The sequence below is a fragment of the Plectropomus leopardus genome, chromosome 13 (genome assembly GCF_026936395.1).
Source record: "Plectropomus leopardus strain MGB_pleo_1.0 chromosome 13, ASM2693639v1, whole genome shotgun sequence".
NCBI lineage: Eukaryota > Metazoa > Chordata > Actinopteri > Perciformes > Serranidae > Plectropomus > Plectropomus leopardus.
The window spans coordinates 2,622,892-2,640,204 of NC_142188.1; the positions used below are offsets into that span (position 1 = coordinate 2,622,892).

The window sequence follows — 17,313 nt, forward strand, 5'->3', positions numbered from 1 at the left end:
GCTATAAACACAGAACAAACAAATGCTTAAAGAAAAGTCTTTATTACATAACTGGAACAAAAAGGTAACGGCACAGGTATTCATATCTTCAGCAGGTGAGGAACGCCATCCCACTCCTCCAGTAAGCACTCTGAAAGAGAGACGGGGACTGTAAAAATACTGCTGGCTGTCTTTTTTAAGGTTCTTGTACCGAGGCTGTTCGTGTGTACGTACCGTATGTCTGTAGTTGTATCTTCGAATAGCCTCTCTGATGTGACACGGCTGAATTGCTCCAGAAGGCGGTTCAACAGACGCCGGACAACTCTGGAAGAAACACGTTTTACGACCCAAGTGTTTTTTTATTTGATGTGTTGATTCCCAGTTTTCTGACATTTTAGACGTTTTCTATATAATGGCGTGTCTCGGCACGCTATTTTATATGCTTTCTACCTGTTTTTGGCTGTTTTTCGGAAATGCCATTTTTTGACATTTTGGCCTTACTATAGCCTTGCTTTTTGGGTCATTTTTTTGACATGCCATATTTTTGTGATTTTGAAAGTTTTAACAAAATTCTATGCCATGGCGCGTCTTGGCACGCTATTTTATACAGTTTCCAGCTGTTTTTGGCTGTTTTTGGGAAATGACATTTTTTGACATTTTTGCCTTACTATAGCCTTGCTTTTTGGGTCATTTTTTTGACATGCCATATTTTTGTAATTTTCAGTGTTTATACAAAATTCTATGCCATGGCGTGTTTTGGCACGCTATTTAAAACAGTTTCCAGTTGTTTTCAGGTGTTTTTGGAAAATGCCATTTTTCAATGCTTTTGCCTTACTAATAAACTTTCTTTTCAAAACGTCCAAAGCTTCAGTGAGTCCTCTGTTTCTTGCTATAAACACAGAACAAACAAATGCTTAAAGAAAAGTCTTTATTACATAACTGGAACAAAAAGGTAACGGCACAGGTATTCATATCTTCAGCAGGTGAGGAACGCCATCCCACTCCTCCAGTAAGCACTCTGAAAGAGAGACGGGGACTGTAAAAATACTGCTGGCTGTCTTTTTTAAGGTTCTTGTACCGAGGCTGTTCGTGTGTACGTACCGTATGTCTGTAGTTGTATCTTCGAATAGCCTCTCTGATGTGACACGGCTGAATTGCTCCAGAAGGCGGTTCAACAGACGCCGGACAACTCTGGAAGAAACACGTTTTACGACCCAAGTGTTTTTTTATTTGATGTGTTGATTCCCAGTTTTCTGACATTTTAGACGTTTTCTATATAATGGCGTGTCTCGGCACGCTATTTTATATGCTTTCTACCTGTTTTTGGCTGTTTTTCGGAAATGCCATTTTTTGACATTTTGGCCTTACTATAGCCTTGCTTTTTGGGTCATTTTTTTGACATGCCATATTTTTGTGATTTTGAAAGTTTTAACAAAATTCTATGCCATGGCGCGTCTTGGCACGCTATTTTATACAGTTTCCAGCTGTTTTTGGCTGTTTTTGGGAAATGACATTTTTTGACATTTTTGCCTTACTATAGCCTTGCTTTTTGGGTCATTTTTTTGACATGCCATATTTTTGTAATTTTCAGTGTTTATACAAAATTCTATGCCATGGCGTGTTTTGGCACGCTATTTAAAACAGTTTCCAGTTGTTTTCAGGTGTTTTTGGAAAATGCCATTTTTTCACGTTTTGCCTTACTAATAAACTTTCTTTTCAAAACGTCCAAAGCTTCAGTGAGTCCTCTGTTTCTTGCTATAAACACAGAACAAACAAATGCTTAAAGAAAAGTCTTTATTACATAACTGGAACAAAAAGGTAACGGCACAGGTATTCATATCTTCAGCAGGTGAGGAACGCCATCCCACTCCTCCAGTAAGCACTCTGAAAGAGAGACGGGGACTGTAAAAATACTGCTGGCTGTCTTTTTTAAGGTTCTTGTACCGAGGCTGTTCGTGTGTACGCATTACCGTATGTCTGTAGTTGTATCTTGAATAGCCTCTCTGATGTGACACGGCTGAATTGCTCCAGAAGGCGGTTCAACAGACGCCGGACAACTCTGGAAGAAACACGTTTTACGACCCAAGTGTTTTTTTATTTGATGTGTTGATTCCAAGTTTTCTGACATTTTAGACGTTTTCTATATAATGGCGTGTCTCGGCACGCTATTTTATATGCTTTCTACCTGTTTTTGGCTGTTTTTTGAAAATGACATTTTTTGACATTTTGGCCTTACTATAGCCTTGCTTTTTGGGTCATTTTTTTGACATGCCATATTTTTGAAATTTTCAGTGTTTTAACAAAATTCTATGCCATGGCGTGTTTTGGCACGCTATTTAAAACAGTTTCCAGCTGTTTTTGGCTATTTTTGGGAAATGCCATTTTTTGACATTTTTGCCTTACTATAGCCTTGCTTTTTGGGTCATTTTTTTGACGTGCCATATTTTTGTGATTTTGAAAGTTTTAACAAATTTCTATGCCATGGCGTGTTTAAGCACGCTATTTTAAACAGTTTCCAGTTGTTTTCAGGTGTTTTTGGAAAATGACCTTTTTTGACATTTTTGCCTTACTATAGCCTTGCTTTTTATCATTTTTTGACATGCCATATTTTGTGTTTTTCAGTGTTTTAACAAAATTCTATGCCATGGCGTGTTTTGGCACGCTTATTTTATACAGTTTCCAGCTGTTTTTGGCTGTTTTTGGGAAATGCCATTTTTTGACATTTTTGCCTTACTATAGCCTTGCTTTTTGGGTCATTTTTTTGACATGCCATATTTTTGTGATTTTGAAAGTTTTAACAAAATTCTATGCCATGGCGTGTTTTGGCACACTATTTAAAACAGTTTCCAGTTGTTTTCAGGTATTTTTGGAAAATGCCATTTTTTGACATTTTGGCCTTACTATAGCCTTGCTTTTTGGGTCATTTTTTTGACGTGCCATATTTTTGTGATTTTGAAAGTTTTAACAAAATTCTATGCCATGGCGTGTTTAAGCACGCTATTTTATACAGTTTCCAGCTGTTTTTGGCTGTTTTTGGGAAATGACATTTTTTGACATTTTTGCCTTACTATAGCCTTGCTTTTTGGGTCATTTTTTTGACATGCCATATTTTTGTGTTTTTCAGTGTTTTAACAAAATTCTATGCCATGGCGTGTTTTGGCACGCTATTTTATACAGTTTCCAGCTGTTTTTGGCTGTTTTTGGGAAATGACATTTTTTGACATTTTTGCCTTACTATAGCCTTGCTTTTTGGGTCATATTTTTGACGTGCCATATTTTTGTGATTTTGAAAGTTTTAACAAAATTCTATGCCTTGGCGTGTTTTGGCACGCTATTTTATACAGTTTCCAGCTGTTTTTGGCTGTTTTTGGGAAATGACATTTTTTGACATTTTTGCCTTACTATAGCCTTGCTTTTTGGGTCATTTTTTTGACATGCCATATTTTTGTGTTTTTCAGTGTTTTAACAAAATTCTATGCCATGGCGTGTTTTGGCACGCTATTTTATACAGTTTCCAGCTGTTTTTGGCTGTTTTTGGGAAATGACATTTTTTGACATTTTTGCCTTACTATAGCCTTGCTTTTTGGGTCATTTTTTTGACATGCCATATTTTTGTGTTTTTCAGTGTTTTAACAAAATTCTATGCCATGGCGTGTTTTGGCACGCTATTTTATACAGTTTCCAGCTGTTTTTGGCTGTTTTTGGGAAATGACATTTTTTGACATTTTTGCCTTACTATAGCCTTGCTTTTTGGGTCATTTTTTTGACATGCCATATTTTTGTGATTTTGAAAGTTTTAACAAAATTCTATGCCATGGCGTGTTTTGGCACGCTATTTTATACAGTTTCCAGCTGTTTTTGGCTGTTTTTGGGAAATGACATTTTTTGACATTTTTGCCTTACTATAGCCTTGCTTTTTGGGTCATTTTTTTGACATGCCATATTTTTGTGTTTTTCAGTGTTTTAACAAAATTCTATGCCATGGCGTGTTTTGGCACGCTATTTTATACAGTTTCCAGCTGTTTTTGGCTATTTTTGGGAAATGCCATTTTTTGACATTTTTGCCTTACTATAGCCTTGCTTTTTGGGTCATTTTTTTGACATGCCATATTTTTGTGTTTTTCAGTGTTTTAACAAAATTCTATGCCATGGCGTGTTTTGGCACGCTATTTTATACAGTTTCCAGCTGTTTTTATTGTTTTTGGGAAATGACATTTTTTGACATTTTTGCCTTACTATAGCCTTGCTTTTTGGGTCATTTTTTTGACATGCCATATTTTTGTGTTTTTCAGTGTTTTAACAAAATTCTATGCCATGGCGTGTTTTGGCACGCTATTTTATACAGTTTCCAGCTGTTTTTGGCTGTTTTTGGGAAATGACATTTTTTGACATTTTTGCCTTACTATAGCCTTGCTTTTTGGGTCATTTTTTTGACATGCCATATTTTTGTGATTTTGAAAGTTTTAACAAAATTCTATGCCATGGCGTGTTTTGGCACGCTATTTTATACAGTTTCCAGCTGTTTTCAGGTGTTTTTGGAAAATGACCTTTTTTGCCATTTTTGCCTTACTATAGCCTTGCTTTTTGGGTCATTTTTTTGACATGCCATATTTTTGTGTTTTTCAGTGTTTTAACAAAATTCTATGCCATGGCGTGTTTTGGCACACTATTTAAAACAGTTTCCAGTTGTTTTCAGGTGTTTTTGGAAAATGCCATTTTTTGACATTTTGGCCTTACTATAGCCTTGCTTTTTGGGTCATTTTTTTGACATGCCATATTTTTGTGATTTTGAAAGTTTTAACAAAATTCTATGCCATGGCGTGTTTTAACGCTTATTTTATACAGTTTACAGCTGTTTTTGGCTGTTTTTGGGAAATGACATTTTTTGACATTTTTGCCTTACTATAGCCTTGCTTTTTGGGTCATATTTTTGACGTGCCATATTTTTGTGATTTTGAAAGTTTTAACAAAATTCTATGCCATGGCGTGTTTTGGCACGCTATTTTATACAGTTTCCAGCTGTTTTTGGCTATTTTTGGGAAATGCCATTTTTTGACATTTTTGCCTTACTATAGCCTTGCTTTTTGGGTCATTTTTTTGACGTGCCATATTTTTGTGATTTTGAAAGTTTTAACAAATTTCTATACCATGGCGTGTTTAAGCACGCTATTTTAAACAGTTTCCAGTTGTTTTCAGGTGTTTTTGGAAAATGACCTTTTTTGCCATTTTTGCCTTACTATAGCCTTGCTTTTTGGGTCATTTTTTTGACATGCCATATTTTTGTGTTTTTCAGTGTTTTAACAAAATTCTATGCCATGGCGTGTTTTGGCACGCTATTTTATACAGTTTCCAGCTGTTTTTGGCTATTTTTGGGAAATGCCATTTTTTGACATTTTTGCCTTACTATAGCCTTGCTTTTTGGGTCATTTTTTGACATGCCATATTTTGTGTTTTTCAGTGTTTTAACAAAATTCTATGCCATGGCGTGTTTTGGCACGCTATTTTATACAGTTTCCAGCTGTTTTTGGCTGTTTTTGGGAAATGACATTTTTTGACATTTTTGCCTTACTATAGCCTTGCTTTTTGGGTCATTTTTTTGACATGCCATATTTTTGTGTTTTTCAGTGTTTTAACAAAATTCTATGCCATGGCGTGTTTTGGCACGCTATTTTATACAGTTTCCAGCTGTTTTTGGCTGTTTTTGGGAAATGACATTTTTTGACATTTTTGCCTTACTATAGCCTTGCTTTTTGGGTCATTTTTTTGACATGCCATATTTTTGTGATTTTGAAAGTTTTAACAAAATTCTATGCCATGGCGTGTTTTGGCACGCTATTTTATACAGTTTCCAGCTGTTTTTGGCTGTTTTTGGGAAATGACATTTTTTGACATTTTTGCCTTACTATAGCCTTGCTTTTTGGGTCATTTTTTTGACATGCCATATTTTTGTGTTTTTCAGTGTTTTAACAAAATTCTATGCCATGGCGTGTTTTGGCACGCTATTTTATACAGTTTCCAGCTGTTTTTGGCTATTTTTGGGAAATGCCATTTTTGACATTTTGCCTTACTATAGCCTTGCTTTTTGGGTCATTTTTTTGACATGCCATATTTTTGTGATTTTCAGTGTTTTAACAAAATTCTATGCCATGGCGTGTTTTGGCACGCTATTTTATACAGTTTCCAGCTGTTTTTGGCTGTTTTTGGGAAATGACATTTTTTGACATTTTTGCCTTACTATAGCCTTGCTTTTTGGGTCATTTTTTTGACATGCCATATTTTTGTGTTTTTCAGTGTTTTAACAAAATTCTATGCCATGGCGTGTTTTGGCACGCTATTTTATACAGTTTCCAGCTGTTTTTGGCTATTTTTGGGAAATGACATTTTTTGACATTTTTGGCCTTACTATAGCCTTGCTTTTTGGGTCATTTTTTTGACATGCCATATTTTTGTGATTTTGAAAGTTTTAACAAATTTCTATACCATGGCGTGTTTAAGCACGCTATTTTAAACAGTTTCCAGTTGTTTTCAGGTGTTTTTGGAAAATGCCATTTTTTGACATTTTGGCCTTACTATAGCCTTGCTTTTTGGGTCATTTTTTTGACATGCCATATTTTTGTGTTTTTCAGTGTTTTAACAAAATTCTATGCCATGGCGTGTTTTGGCACGCTATTTTATACAGTTTCCAGCTGTTTTTGGCTATTTTTGGGAAATGACATTTTTTGACATTTTTGCCTTACTATAGCCTTGCTTTTTGGGTCATTTTTTTGACGTGCCATATTTTTGTGATTTTGAAAGTTTTAACAAATTTCTATACCATGGCGTGTTTAAGCACGCTATTTTAAACAGTTTCCAGTTGTTTTCAGGTGTTTTTGGAAAATGACCTTTTTTGACATTTTTGCCTTACTATAGCCTTGCTTTTTGGGTCATTTTTTTGACATGCCATATTTTTGTGTTTTTCAGTGTTTTAACAAAATTCTATGCCATGGCGTGTTTTGGCACACTATTTTATGCAGTTTCCAGCTGTTTTGGGCTATTTTTGTAATATGCCATTTTTTGACATTTTTGCCTTACTATAGCCTTGCTTTTTGGGTAATTTTTTTGACATGCCATATTTTTGTGATTTTGAAAGTTTTAACAAATTTCTATACCATGGCGTGTTTAAGCACGCTATTTTAAACAGTTTCCAGTTGTTTTCAGGTGTTTTTGGAAAATGACCTTTTTTGACATTTTTGCCTTACTATAGCCTTGCTTTTTGGGTCATTTTTTTGACATGCCATATTTTTGTGATTTTGAAAGTTTTAACAAAATTCTATGCCATGGCGTGTTTTGGCACGCTATTTAAAACAGTTTCCAGTTGTTTTCAGGTATTTTTGGAAAATGCCATTTTTTGACATTTTGGCCTTACTATAGCCTTGCTTTTTGGGTCATTTTTTTGACATGCCATATTTTTGTGATTTTGAAAGTTTTAACAAAATTCTATGCCATGGCGTGTTTTGGCACGCTATTTAAAACAGTTTCCAGTTGTTTTCAGGTGTTTTTGGAAAATGCCATTTTTTGACATTTTGGCCTTACTATAGCCTTGCTTTTTGGGTCATTTTTTTGACATGCCATATTTTTGTGATTTTCAGTGTTTTAACAAAATTCTATGCCATGGCGTGTTTTGGCACGCTATTTTATACAGTTTCCAGCTGTTTTTGGCTATTTTTGGGAAATGACATTTTTTGCCATTTTTGCCTTACTATAGCCTTGCTTTTTGGGGCATTTTTTTCACATGCCATATTTTTGTGATTTTGAAAGTATAAACAAAATTCTATGCCATGGCGTGTTTAAGCACGCTATTTAAAACAGTTTCCAGTTGTTTTCAGGTGTTTTTGGAAAATGACATTTTTTGCCATTTTGGCCTTACTATAGCCTTGCTTTTTGGGTCATTTTTTTGACATGCCATATTTTTGTGATTTTGAAAGTTTTAACAAAATTCTATGCCATGGCGTGTTTTGGCACGCTATTTTATACAATTTCCAGCTGTTTTTGGCTATTTTTGGGAAATGCCGTTTTTTGACATTTTTGCCTTACTATAGCCTTGCTTTTTGGGTCATTTTTTTGACGTGCCATATTTTTGTGATTTTGAAAGTTTTAACAAATTTCTATACCATGGTGTGTTTAAGCACGCTATTTTAAACAGTTTCCAGTTGTTTTCAGGTGTTTTTGGAAAATGACCTTTTTTGCCATTTTTGCCTTACTATAGCCTTGCTTTTTGGGTCATTTTTTTGACATGCCATATTTTTGTGATTTTGAAAGTTTTAACAAAATTCTATGCCATGGCGTGTTTTGGCACGCTATTTTATACAGTTTCCAGCTGTTTTTGGCTGTTTTTGGGAAATGACATTTTTTGACATTTTTGCCTTACTATAGCCTTGCTTTTTGGGTCATTTTTTTGACATGCCATATTTTTGTGTTTTTCAGTGTTTTAACAAAATTCTATGCCATGGCGTGTTTTGGCACACTATTTTACACAGTTTCCAGCTGTTTTTGGCTATTTTTGGGAAATGACATTTTTTGCCATTTTTGCCTTACTATAGCCTTGCTTTTTGGGTCATTTTTTTGACGTGCCATATTTTTGTGATTTTGAAAGTTTTAACAAATTTCTATACCATGGTGTGTTTAAGCACGCTATTTTAAACAGTTTCCAGTTGTTTTCAGGTGTTTTTGGAAAATGACCTTTTTTGACATTTTTGCCTTACTATAGCCTTGCTTTTTGGGACATTTTTTTGACATGCCATATTTTTGTGTTTTTGAAAGTTTTAACAAATTTCTATGCCATGGCGTGTTTTGGCACGCTATTTAAAACAGTTTCCAGTTGTTTTCAGGTGTTTTTGGAAAATTACCTTTTTTGACATTTTTGCCTTAACATAGCCTTGCTTTTTGGGTCATTTTTTTGACATGCCATATTTTTGTGATTTTGAAAGGTTTAACAACAATCTATGCCATGGTGTGTCTCGGCCCGCTATTAAATACAGTTTTCAGTTGTTTTTGGGGTGTTTTTGGAAAATGAAATTTTTTGACATTTTTGCCTTACTATAGCCTTGCTTTTTGGGTCATATTTTTGACATGCCATATTTTTGTGATTTTGAAAGTTTAAACAAACTTCTATGCCATGGCGTGTTTAAGCACGCTATTTTATATTGTTTTCAGTTGTTTTCAGGTGTTTTTGGAAAATGACATTTTTTGACATTTTTGCCTTACTATAGCCTTGCTTTTTGGGTCATTTTTTGACATGCCATATTTTTGTAATTTTCAGTGTTTTAACAACAATCTATGCCATGGCGTGTCTCGGCCCGCTATTAAATACAGTTTTCAGTTGTTTTCAGGTGTTTTTGGAAAATTACATTTTTTGAAGTTTTGCCTTGATATAGCTTTGCTTTTTGGGTCATTTTTTTGACATGCCATATTTTTGTGATTTTGAAAGTTTTATCAAAATTCTATGCCATGGCGTGTTTAAGCACGCTATTTAATATTATTTTCAGCTGTTGTCAGGTGTTTTTGGAAAATTACATTTTTTTTCACATTTTTGCCTTACTATAGCCTTGCTTTTTGGGTCATTTTTTTGACATGCCATATTTTTGTGATTTTCAGTGTTTTAACAAAATTTTATGCCATGGTGTGTTTTGGCACGCTAATTAACACGATTTCCAGTTGTTTTCAGGTATTTTTGGAAAATGACATTTTTTGACATTTTGGCCTTACTATAGCCTTGCTTTTTGGGTCATTTTTGACATTCCATATTTTTGTGTACTGGGCTGTTTTTGCAACATTCTTTGCTATTGCGTGTCTTGGCACACTATTTTTTGCAGATTTCAGCAGTTTATAGCAGTTTTTGCTATTGTACTATCTACAGGCGTCTGAAAACTGCCTGAAAGTAGTGTATATATAAAAAAGTCGCAGACCATGAAGACACACCTTTTTGCGTTTCCTCTGTCTCGCCCGGCCGTCCAGACTGCCGTTACCCTGTAGGAGGGGCTTTGAGGAATGGGAGGAGCCTGGAGTGGAAGGAGGAGTGGCTTCAGGTGAGTCTGGATCCTTCTTCACCTGGTGGAGAAAGAGATAGAAAACACATGATTTTAAGTATTTAAAACAACCAAATGTTAGATGTTTATAATAGTGTGGGTGTGTGTGTGTGTGTGTGTGTGTGTGTGTGTCTGTACCTCAGTGGGTGTATTGTAGTGGATGTAGCTGGCAGAGATCACATGACTGACAGGATTTGATTTTGCCGTCATTTCTTGTTTTACCAACAGAGACAAATCCACAATCTGGAGAAAGAGGAGAATGACGGCAAGATTTTTAGCACGTCTGCATCAAGAAGTTTAAAGAGATATTAACAGGACATGTGCGACATCATGACTCAACATGTTACCTGGGCAACAGTCTCATAGGCCAGGTATGACAGGATCTCCATGGAGATGCTGTTGGGTTTCAGCTCTAAACTGCTGCAGTCCAGCCAGTCCCGAAACTTTGAGGCTTTCTTGGCTGGGAAAGCACACACACACACACACACACACACACACACACACACACACACTTCTTTTCTTCATCTTGGCATGCAATATTCCACAGTACAGCAAGTTTAATTAGCTGATTATTCATTTAATCAAAGGATGGAACAATTTTTATGCCAAATTTATTGTTTTGAGTCTTTGTTTTGTGTTTGTGTGCAACTTTTTGGCTGAAACACAGGCGACATGATGCGACGCATCAGTCAGTTTGGTCAATCCGAGTTCTTCTTTGTCAGTTTGGTGCTTCTGGGCCTTTAGGTTCATTGTTTGAGATGTTTTTTGGTTATTTCTTTAATTAAGGATAAATGAATCAAACGTGGTATTGTGACATCATAGGCAGCTATTACAGGGCTTAACCTCGCTGTATCGATATTTAAACTATTAGAGAGACTTCATTAGAGACTTGATCAAGATCTTACCGAAGCTGAGCTGTCGACTCTCACAGAACTCGGAGTATTGAGCCTGGTCCATATTTCGAGTCTGACGCTCTAAACGCTGAAGATACAGAGACACACAAACAGATCAAAAATATTCATCACATATCATCATCATCAATAAAATTAAGATACATTTGCTGTCAGCTACAGTCCAACCAGTGTCACAAAACAACAGCTGACCTCCAGCCGCTCCTGTTTGACGGGGTCTACTTCCTGCCGCTCAGCCAGCGACAGGAGCTCGCCGGTCTGATCCATCCACACCAGAAAATCCTGAGCCAATCGCTGCCTCCGCTGGTTACTGCCTGAGACGCCACCAGCAGCTGCAAACACATGAAAACAAAAAAAATACATAAATCTAAAAAAAGTTCAGATTTATATTATATACGTATATATAAAACAAAGTAATATAAAGTCCGGTTGCAGTGTTACATCACAAATCATACGGTGAAAATGGCTTCAAAAAGCTGTGAAGGCCTAAAACTTTAACTTCATCTAACAGCTGTTCACTCAACAAAAAAGGCTCGCAACGACATTTCTACTTGGACCAATCGATAAAATCCAAAGTGATCATGGATGAGATGATGTGCACGTCTCAGCGAACATTTACCCGTCTCTTGCTGCGTGTCGTCATCCTCCACAGTTTTGAGAAGTTTGGATTTATAATCTCTGAACTGGAGATATTTTAACAACCTCGCCACCTTCCTCTGGTGAAGAAACAGCGAGAAAAAGAGAGAAAGGGAAGAACAAAAAAAAGATAAGTGAAGAGAATCAAATTTAATATAATACTTTCATTTCAAAACTACAAACCTATGATGACATCTATTGTTCTTTTTTTATTTATTTATCATGAAAGAGTTCTTCATGAATTTTATAGACTTTATTTTAGATTTAGCATCAACAAAATACATTTTATCTTTAAAAAGTAATGTATAATAATTATTGTTTAATTATTAAAATTATGAACAAAGAAATATTTCAAAATGTATTTTTCTTTTATTATTATTATTATTATTATTATTATTATTATTATTTTCATCATGTGACCGTTTTCATATATCATATTCATTACCACTAAACTAAGTATAATAACAGTAGAATATTTTATATGCAATCATCACTATTATACTTATACATATATTTAAGTTGGTGTATTACTGTTATGTTTATAATTAACTTTTTCCTCCATGTATCTGTACAAATGTATTTTTCATTTTCTTCTTATTTAAACCCATTTTCTCCCGCACAAATCAAAACCTTTTTGTATTTTCCTTATTGCTACAGAACTGTAAATTCAGCACCGTTTAATAAATACAAATAAAGTTTGTGTATTTAATGTGTATTTTTCATATATTAGACATGTATTTTGTGTCTTCTGTTTACCTTGTCCCTCCTCATCAGGAACAGGATGTCTTCAGCTGAAATGACCCTCGAGCCACGAAGAGCCGCCCCCTCGCAGGCCTGATGCAGCTGATAAATGAAACAATCGCATCACTTAAATTAGCATCACAGAAAATATGTATTTCATACTGAGTTTATGCTACTTTCACTAAAGTAAAAGATCTGAATACTCCTTTGACCTCAGCACTGCATTTAAATGTTCCACTGCATTTACCAAAGTAATGAGCTGCGTGTGCACGATGTCCTCCACCAGAGCGGCTGTCTCGTGCAGCGGCCGGCGAGCGTCTCCCAGAGCGAACCTGACACACACACACACACACACACACACACACACAAAACATTAATCACAGTGATGCTGAGTCGAGAAAAGTTCGTGAATCCTCTGAAACTGTGAAATACATTTAGATTGCAGATGTTAATGAGCAAATTGTTCCATAAATCTTCTATAAATCGAGTTAAAAACAGAGTAGATCATTCTGACAGGTGTGGAGTATGTATCAGGATGACCCACTAATCCTATAAATGTAATAAAAAAGTAGAGTAGATCATTTTGTCAGATAAGAAATATATATCAGAATGAGCTGCCCCCGGGTCTTTAAAATGTAATTCATCATTCGTTATTTAACCCTGAGCGTTCATTTTAATATTACACACACTCGTATCGCTCTGTGCACAAAATGTGCTTTTTAGAATCAAGCTTTAAAAAATATTGTGAAGTAATATTATTTTCTACTGTCATTGAATTCATTCTTTTAACTGACATCAGTCCTAATCATAAATATAAAATAGTCATTAATCTTTAGAATTTCAACCATTTAGATGTCAGGTTTTTGTCATGATACCACCATGTTTTTAGATGTAATATATTTATTTTGTTTTTTTATTTATATACATATATATATGTATATAGTATTTTTATTATACTACATGCAAAGTAGATTTTTGGATGATGACAGTCTGGGATATGTCAGTGATCAGCAGCTACATTGACTGTGACAGGTCACCTAGTGGAGATAGCATGTATTTCCTCCATATGCCAAATATGGTCAAAATGACCTCATCAGGTGGAAAATAGTCAAAATGACAAATTCAGAGTCAAAAGCCCAGAATGACACCCAGAAATAATACAAGTCCTGTTTTTCTGCTCTGATGGCTGTGGGATCAAAAATGTCAGTTTGAATGGGTTTCAATGGAGCATTTTTGGACCTGAACAGTCTGAATTTAACTATTTAGTTTCCACAGTGTGTTTTAGACTTATTGTAGGAGCTGAGCTGCAAATTCACTGATTAGACAAAAAAAAAACATGCCAAAATTGATGCCACGTGCATTAACACAGTCAAAATTATCCAAAAAAATGAAGGATTAAAACTGCATAAAACGCACCAAAGAGTCTCTAAGGGTTAAAGTCACTGTGACAATCTCACGAAACAAAACAATAAACATGTCCATGTACAAATAAACACAGAGCTTGCAAATGTATATGCATGTATGTCGGTCTATTTCCCTCTCTCCACCTGTCGCTCCCTCCGACCCTAACACACACACACACACACACACACACACACACACACACACACACACACACACACACACACACACACACCTTGACCACAATATGGTCAAACCTCAATTTGCATCCAGAAAAGCCACTTCCATGATGGCAGTCTGACCTAAACCCACATCCTGAGGCTCTTTCCTTCTCTCATTTCTCTTTTCCCTCAGTGTCGCTGTCGCACACAAAAACCCAGACAGTCCCCGTTGTGGTCTCTCCGCTCCCCCTTTACCTGCGCTGTGATTGGCCGTTTGCAGCCGTCGATCACACAGGTGAGAATGGATTTGGTTTGGGGTTGTGGGCAGGTTTGTTTCAGGATAAGCGTTGGTTTTAGGTTTTGGGGTTTATTTTGGTTTCAGCCTCTCTGACCACCAACAGCATCTCTCTGCAGCCCACACACACACACACCAAAAGGTGAGTACCCAAAACACACACACACACACACACACACACACTAATAAGTGGCCACACCACATATATGGCTACTTTTTTAAAAAATCCACAGAATGATCATATTTACGATAGAGAAAATAATTTTCTGTGTTTTTTTCCTCTGCACATAAAAAAAGTGCCTGTTGTAAATATATATACATAAAAATTGCCTGTTATTTTAATGTTTATGTTAAAATAAGCAAAACTGTACAATCTGCTCCATCATTTTTGTTTTTTCTTGTTAAAATCTCCATACTGTCGTAAAACAACAACGTTTTAGTGTTTCCTGTAACGTTGGGGAATGCCACTAACTACTGTTTCATTATTGATCAACATGTTAATTATTTCCTCAATAAATCATTTTGTCGATAAAATGTAAAGAATCATGAACACGTAGATGACAGTTTCTTTGTGTGTTTTATGAGACAAACAAAAGATATTAAAAAAGATATTCTGTAAACGGAAAAGAAAAGAAGGAAACGCTCAGTGAAGAAGCTGGAGTTTGGTAATCTTAGCTACTTTTTGCTTAAAAATTTGATGGATTATCCAGATAGTTGATAATAATAATTCTATTTTTTTTGAAAAGCTGCTTTTTTGTGCAGATTGACAAATCATTTCAGCTCTACTGCAGAGACACTTTAGGCAAAATGTGGCCATTAATTACAGACAGACCTCATGTTAATTGAATTTATTGTTTTTTTGCTCAAATTAATTCCATTCAATCAATTACTGAACTAGTGATGATATCTTTAATGTGCATTAATTGTTACTAAAAAAGATAAGATAGGATAAGATAATCCTTTATTAGTCCCACAGCAGGGAAATTTGCATTATTCCAGCAGAAAAATGATATTAAAGCAAAACATGTACAAGATAAATAAAGCAAAAAGCACAAAATAAACAGCATAAACAAGATGAAAAACTCAACACTTTAAGAAAAAACATGTTATTGTAATATTTCTTTAACATATTTTATAACATGTCTTTGTTTGATTTGAACCTTGAAGTAAAAAAGCATGTACTTATTTATTTATTTATTTATTTATTTATTTATTTATTTCAGTGTCAAACACAATGTATAAAAATGTCAGTCACACTTTTTTACAGATCTGTGTTTCAGTTTTTATTTCTTTGGAGGCAGGTTTGATTTTGAGAAGTATCGTTAGCCGAAACGCTTTTTCTGTCTTTTATTAAACAGATTTCTATGGCTTCAAACAGTCTGTTCAGCAGCAGCAGCCCGATGCTGTACTGGGGTGAGTCAGTGCGTGCGTGTGTGTGTGTGTGTGTGTGTGTGTGTGTGTGTGTGTGTCTGTGTGTGTGTGTGTGTGTCTGTGTGTCTCACATCATGCTCTGCAGCTCTGGGATGAAACTGGTCCTGGAAGCTGGACGGTCTTTAGAGCTGGAGGCTGCAGAGGCGGCCATGGGACTGCTCATAACCACCTGAAGACACGAACCAGACAAAGACACGCAGCTGCATTAAACCACATTAAACTGCACGTATTTATTCTTCACTTCAAAGTAATTCATGTACATTTTGCTGATTATTACACACATATTACCACTTAAGTGAGGTTTTGAATGCAGGGACGTCAGGCGGCCCCAAAAACCATTTTCTAATTCACGATAAAAATAAAGAGATTCACGCTGGGAACTGTTTTTACACTTTTGGTATACATAAGGAGCCAGAGTGCATAAACAACATAAAATAGAGCTTTTTTATTTAAAAAAGTGCCAGTGGAGGATCCCACACACCCCGACAGAGGTCCGAGCTAAGACCCTAATGTCCCCAAATCCTGAAACATCCTAAAATCCTGCAAATGTCCAAGAAACCTGCTAAAATCCTGTAAATGTGATCAAATCTTAGAAAGAACTGAAAGAAACATCTTAAATCTTAAAAACATGCTGAAATCCTAGAGATGACTAAGAATCCAACAAACATCCTAAAATCCTAAAAACATGTATTTGGCTGCGTCTGGCAAAGCAAGTTAAGCATCCCTGCTGTGGAGTATATTCACACTGTGGTATTAGTACTTTAGTACTGAATACTTCTTCTACAACCGCTGTACCGAAGCGTACCTGATAAACTGATAACTGAGTGTAGATATGAAGGATGTTAGGTCTTTAAAATGTGAAATTAAACATTTTCTTCCCTCACACAGATACAAAAGTCAAAGTCAAAACATCAAACTGAAATGTGAACTTCGATAATTTCACCAAAACAAAACTAGAAACGTCAAAACTGAAGCTCAACCAAAGACTTCAAATACCGAGACAGCAGAGCAGATCTGAGTCAGAGACACACGGAGACAGAGGGGACAGGTGGGGGACAGGTGGGGGACAGCTCGGGGACAGCTCGGGGACAGGTGGTGTGACCGCAGTAACTCCCTCCGGCCGTGAATCTGAATGATAATACCGCGCAGTTTCCTCTATTCAAACACTGCGGTCGATCAAACGCGACGCACACGAGCTGAAACACAGACTGAAGTCACGCGGGAGGAGGAGGACAGCGCGAGCACACACACAAAAAGACCCAAACAAGCTTAAAACTCACCAAAGTCTCTCAGGAAGACGAGTTTGCCTCTTTTGTTGACACTTTGAGAATCGGTCGGTTAGCGGCGCGGTTTGATGACGTACAAAGAAGTTAAAGCGGGGCGGAGTTTTGGTAGTTGTAGTTTTTTCTTCTTTTGCACTTTCTGGTTGAAAAACGTCATCTAACTATTAAAGTATTTTTAAGTTTTTCAATTTTTTAACAAAAGTGGAGGAGGGGTGGAAGCAGTGAGTAAGTCAAATGAATTGGCTTTGGCAGCTATTATTAGTAATGAACAATAATGTAAAACACACGTGAAATATATGTATAAACTGTGAAATACTTTATAAAGTACCACAGTACTCGAATAAATAGTATACTGAAGGAAATAGAAAATTTATCATCGTAAGAATTTAGTTAAAATCTAGACCAACTCAA

At 35.8% G+C, this 17,313-nt stretch overlaps 1 protein-coding gene across 2 annotated transcripts; it reads right to left on the reverse strand.

Annotated features, from left to right (window-relative positions):
• Positions 1–23: 23 nt before the first annotated feature.
• supt3h (SPT3 homolog, SAGA and STAGA complex component) lies at positions 24–16,995 on the reverse strand. 2 transcript variants are annotated; one of them, XM_088086849.1, is made up of 13 exons: positions 16,900–16,995; positions 15,691–15,788; positions 12,579–12,663; positions 12,347–12,433; positions 11,574–11,670; positions 11,147–11,286; positions 10,949–11,024; positions 10,391–10,503; positions 10,182–10,286; positions 9,937–10,065; positions 1,081–1,170; positions 214–997; positions 24–130 (listed from the first exon to the last, which is right to left on the reverse strand). In XM_088086849.1, the coding sequence occupies exons 2-12, from the start codon at positions 15,780–15,782 to the stop codon at positions 956–958; spliced, it is 1,056 nt and encodes a 351-aa protein (XP_087942975.1). In that variant the 5' UTR covers positions 15,783–15,788; positions 16,900–16,995; the 3' UTR covers positions 24–130; positions 214–955. The 2 variants fall into 2 exon arrangements, with proteins under 2 accessions (XP_087942975.1, XP_087942974.1); XM_088086848.1 differs by lacking the exons at positions 24–130; positions 214–997; positions 1,081–1,170 and adding exons at positions 1,178–1,863; positions 1,950–2,038.
• Between the last annotated feature and the right edge of the window lie 318 nt (positions 16,996–17,313).

Coding starts and splice junctions, on each gene's coding strand:
- supt3h (XM_088086848.1), bottom strand. CDS start 15,782: ATGAGCAGTCCCATGGCCGCCTCTGCAGCCTCCAGCTCTAAAGACCGT. Junction 12,664..15,690: donor CCAGAGCTGCAGAGCATGAT/GTGAGACACACA, acceptor TGTGTGTGTCAG/GTTCGCTCTGGGAGACGCTC. Junction 10,287..10,390: donor CCTATGAGACTGTTGCCCAG/GTAACATGTTGA, acceptor CTCTTTCTCCAG/ATTGTGGATTTGTCTCTGTT.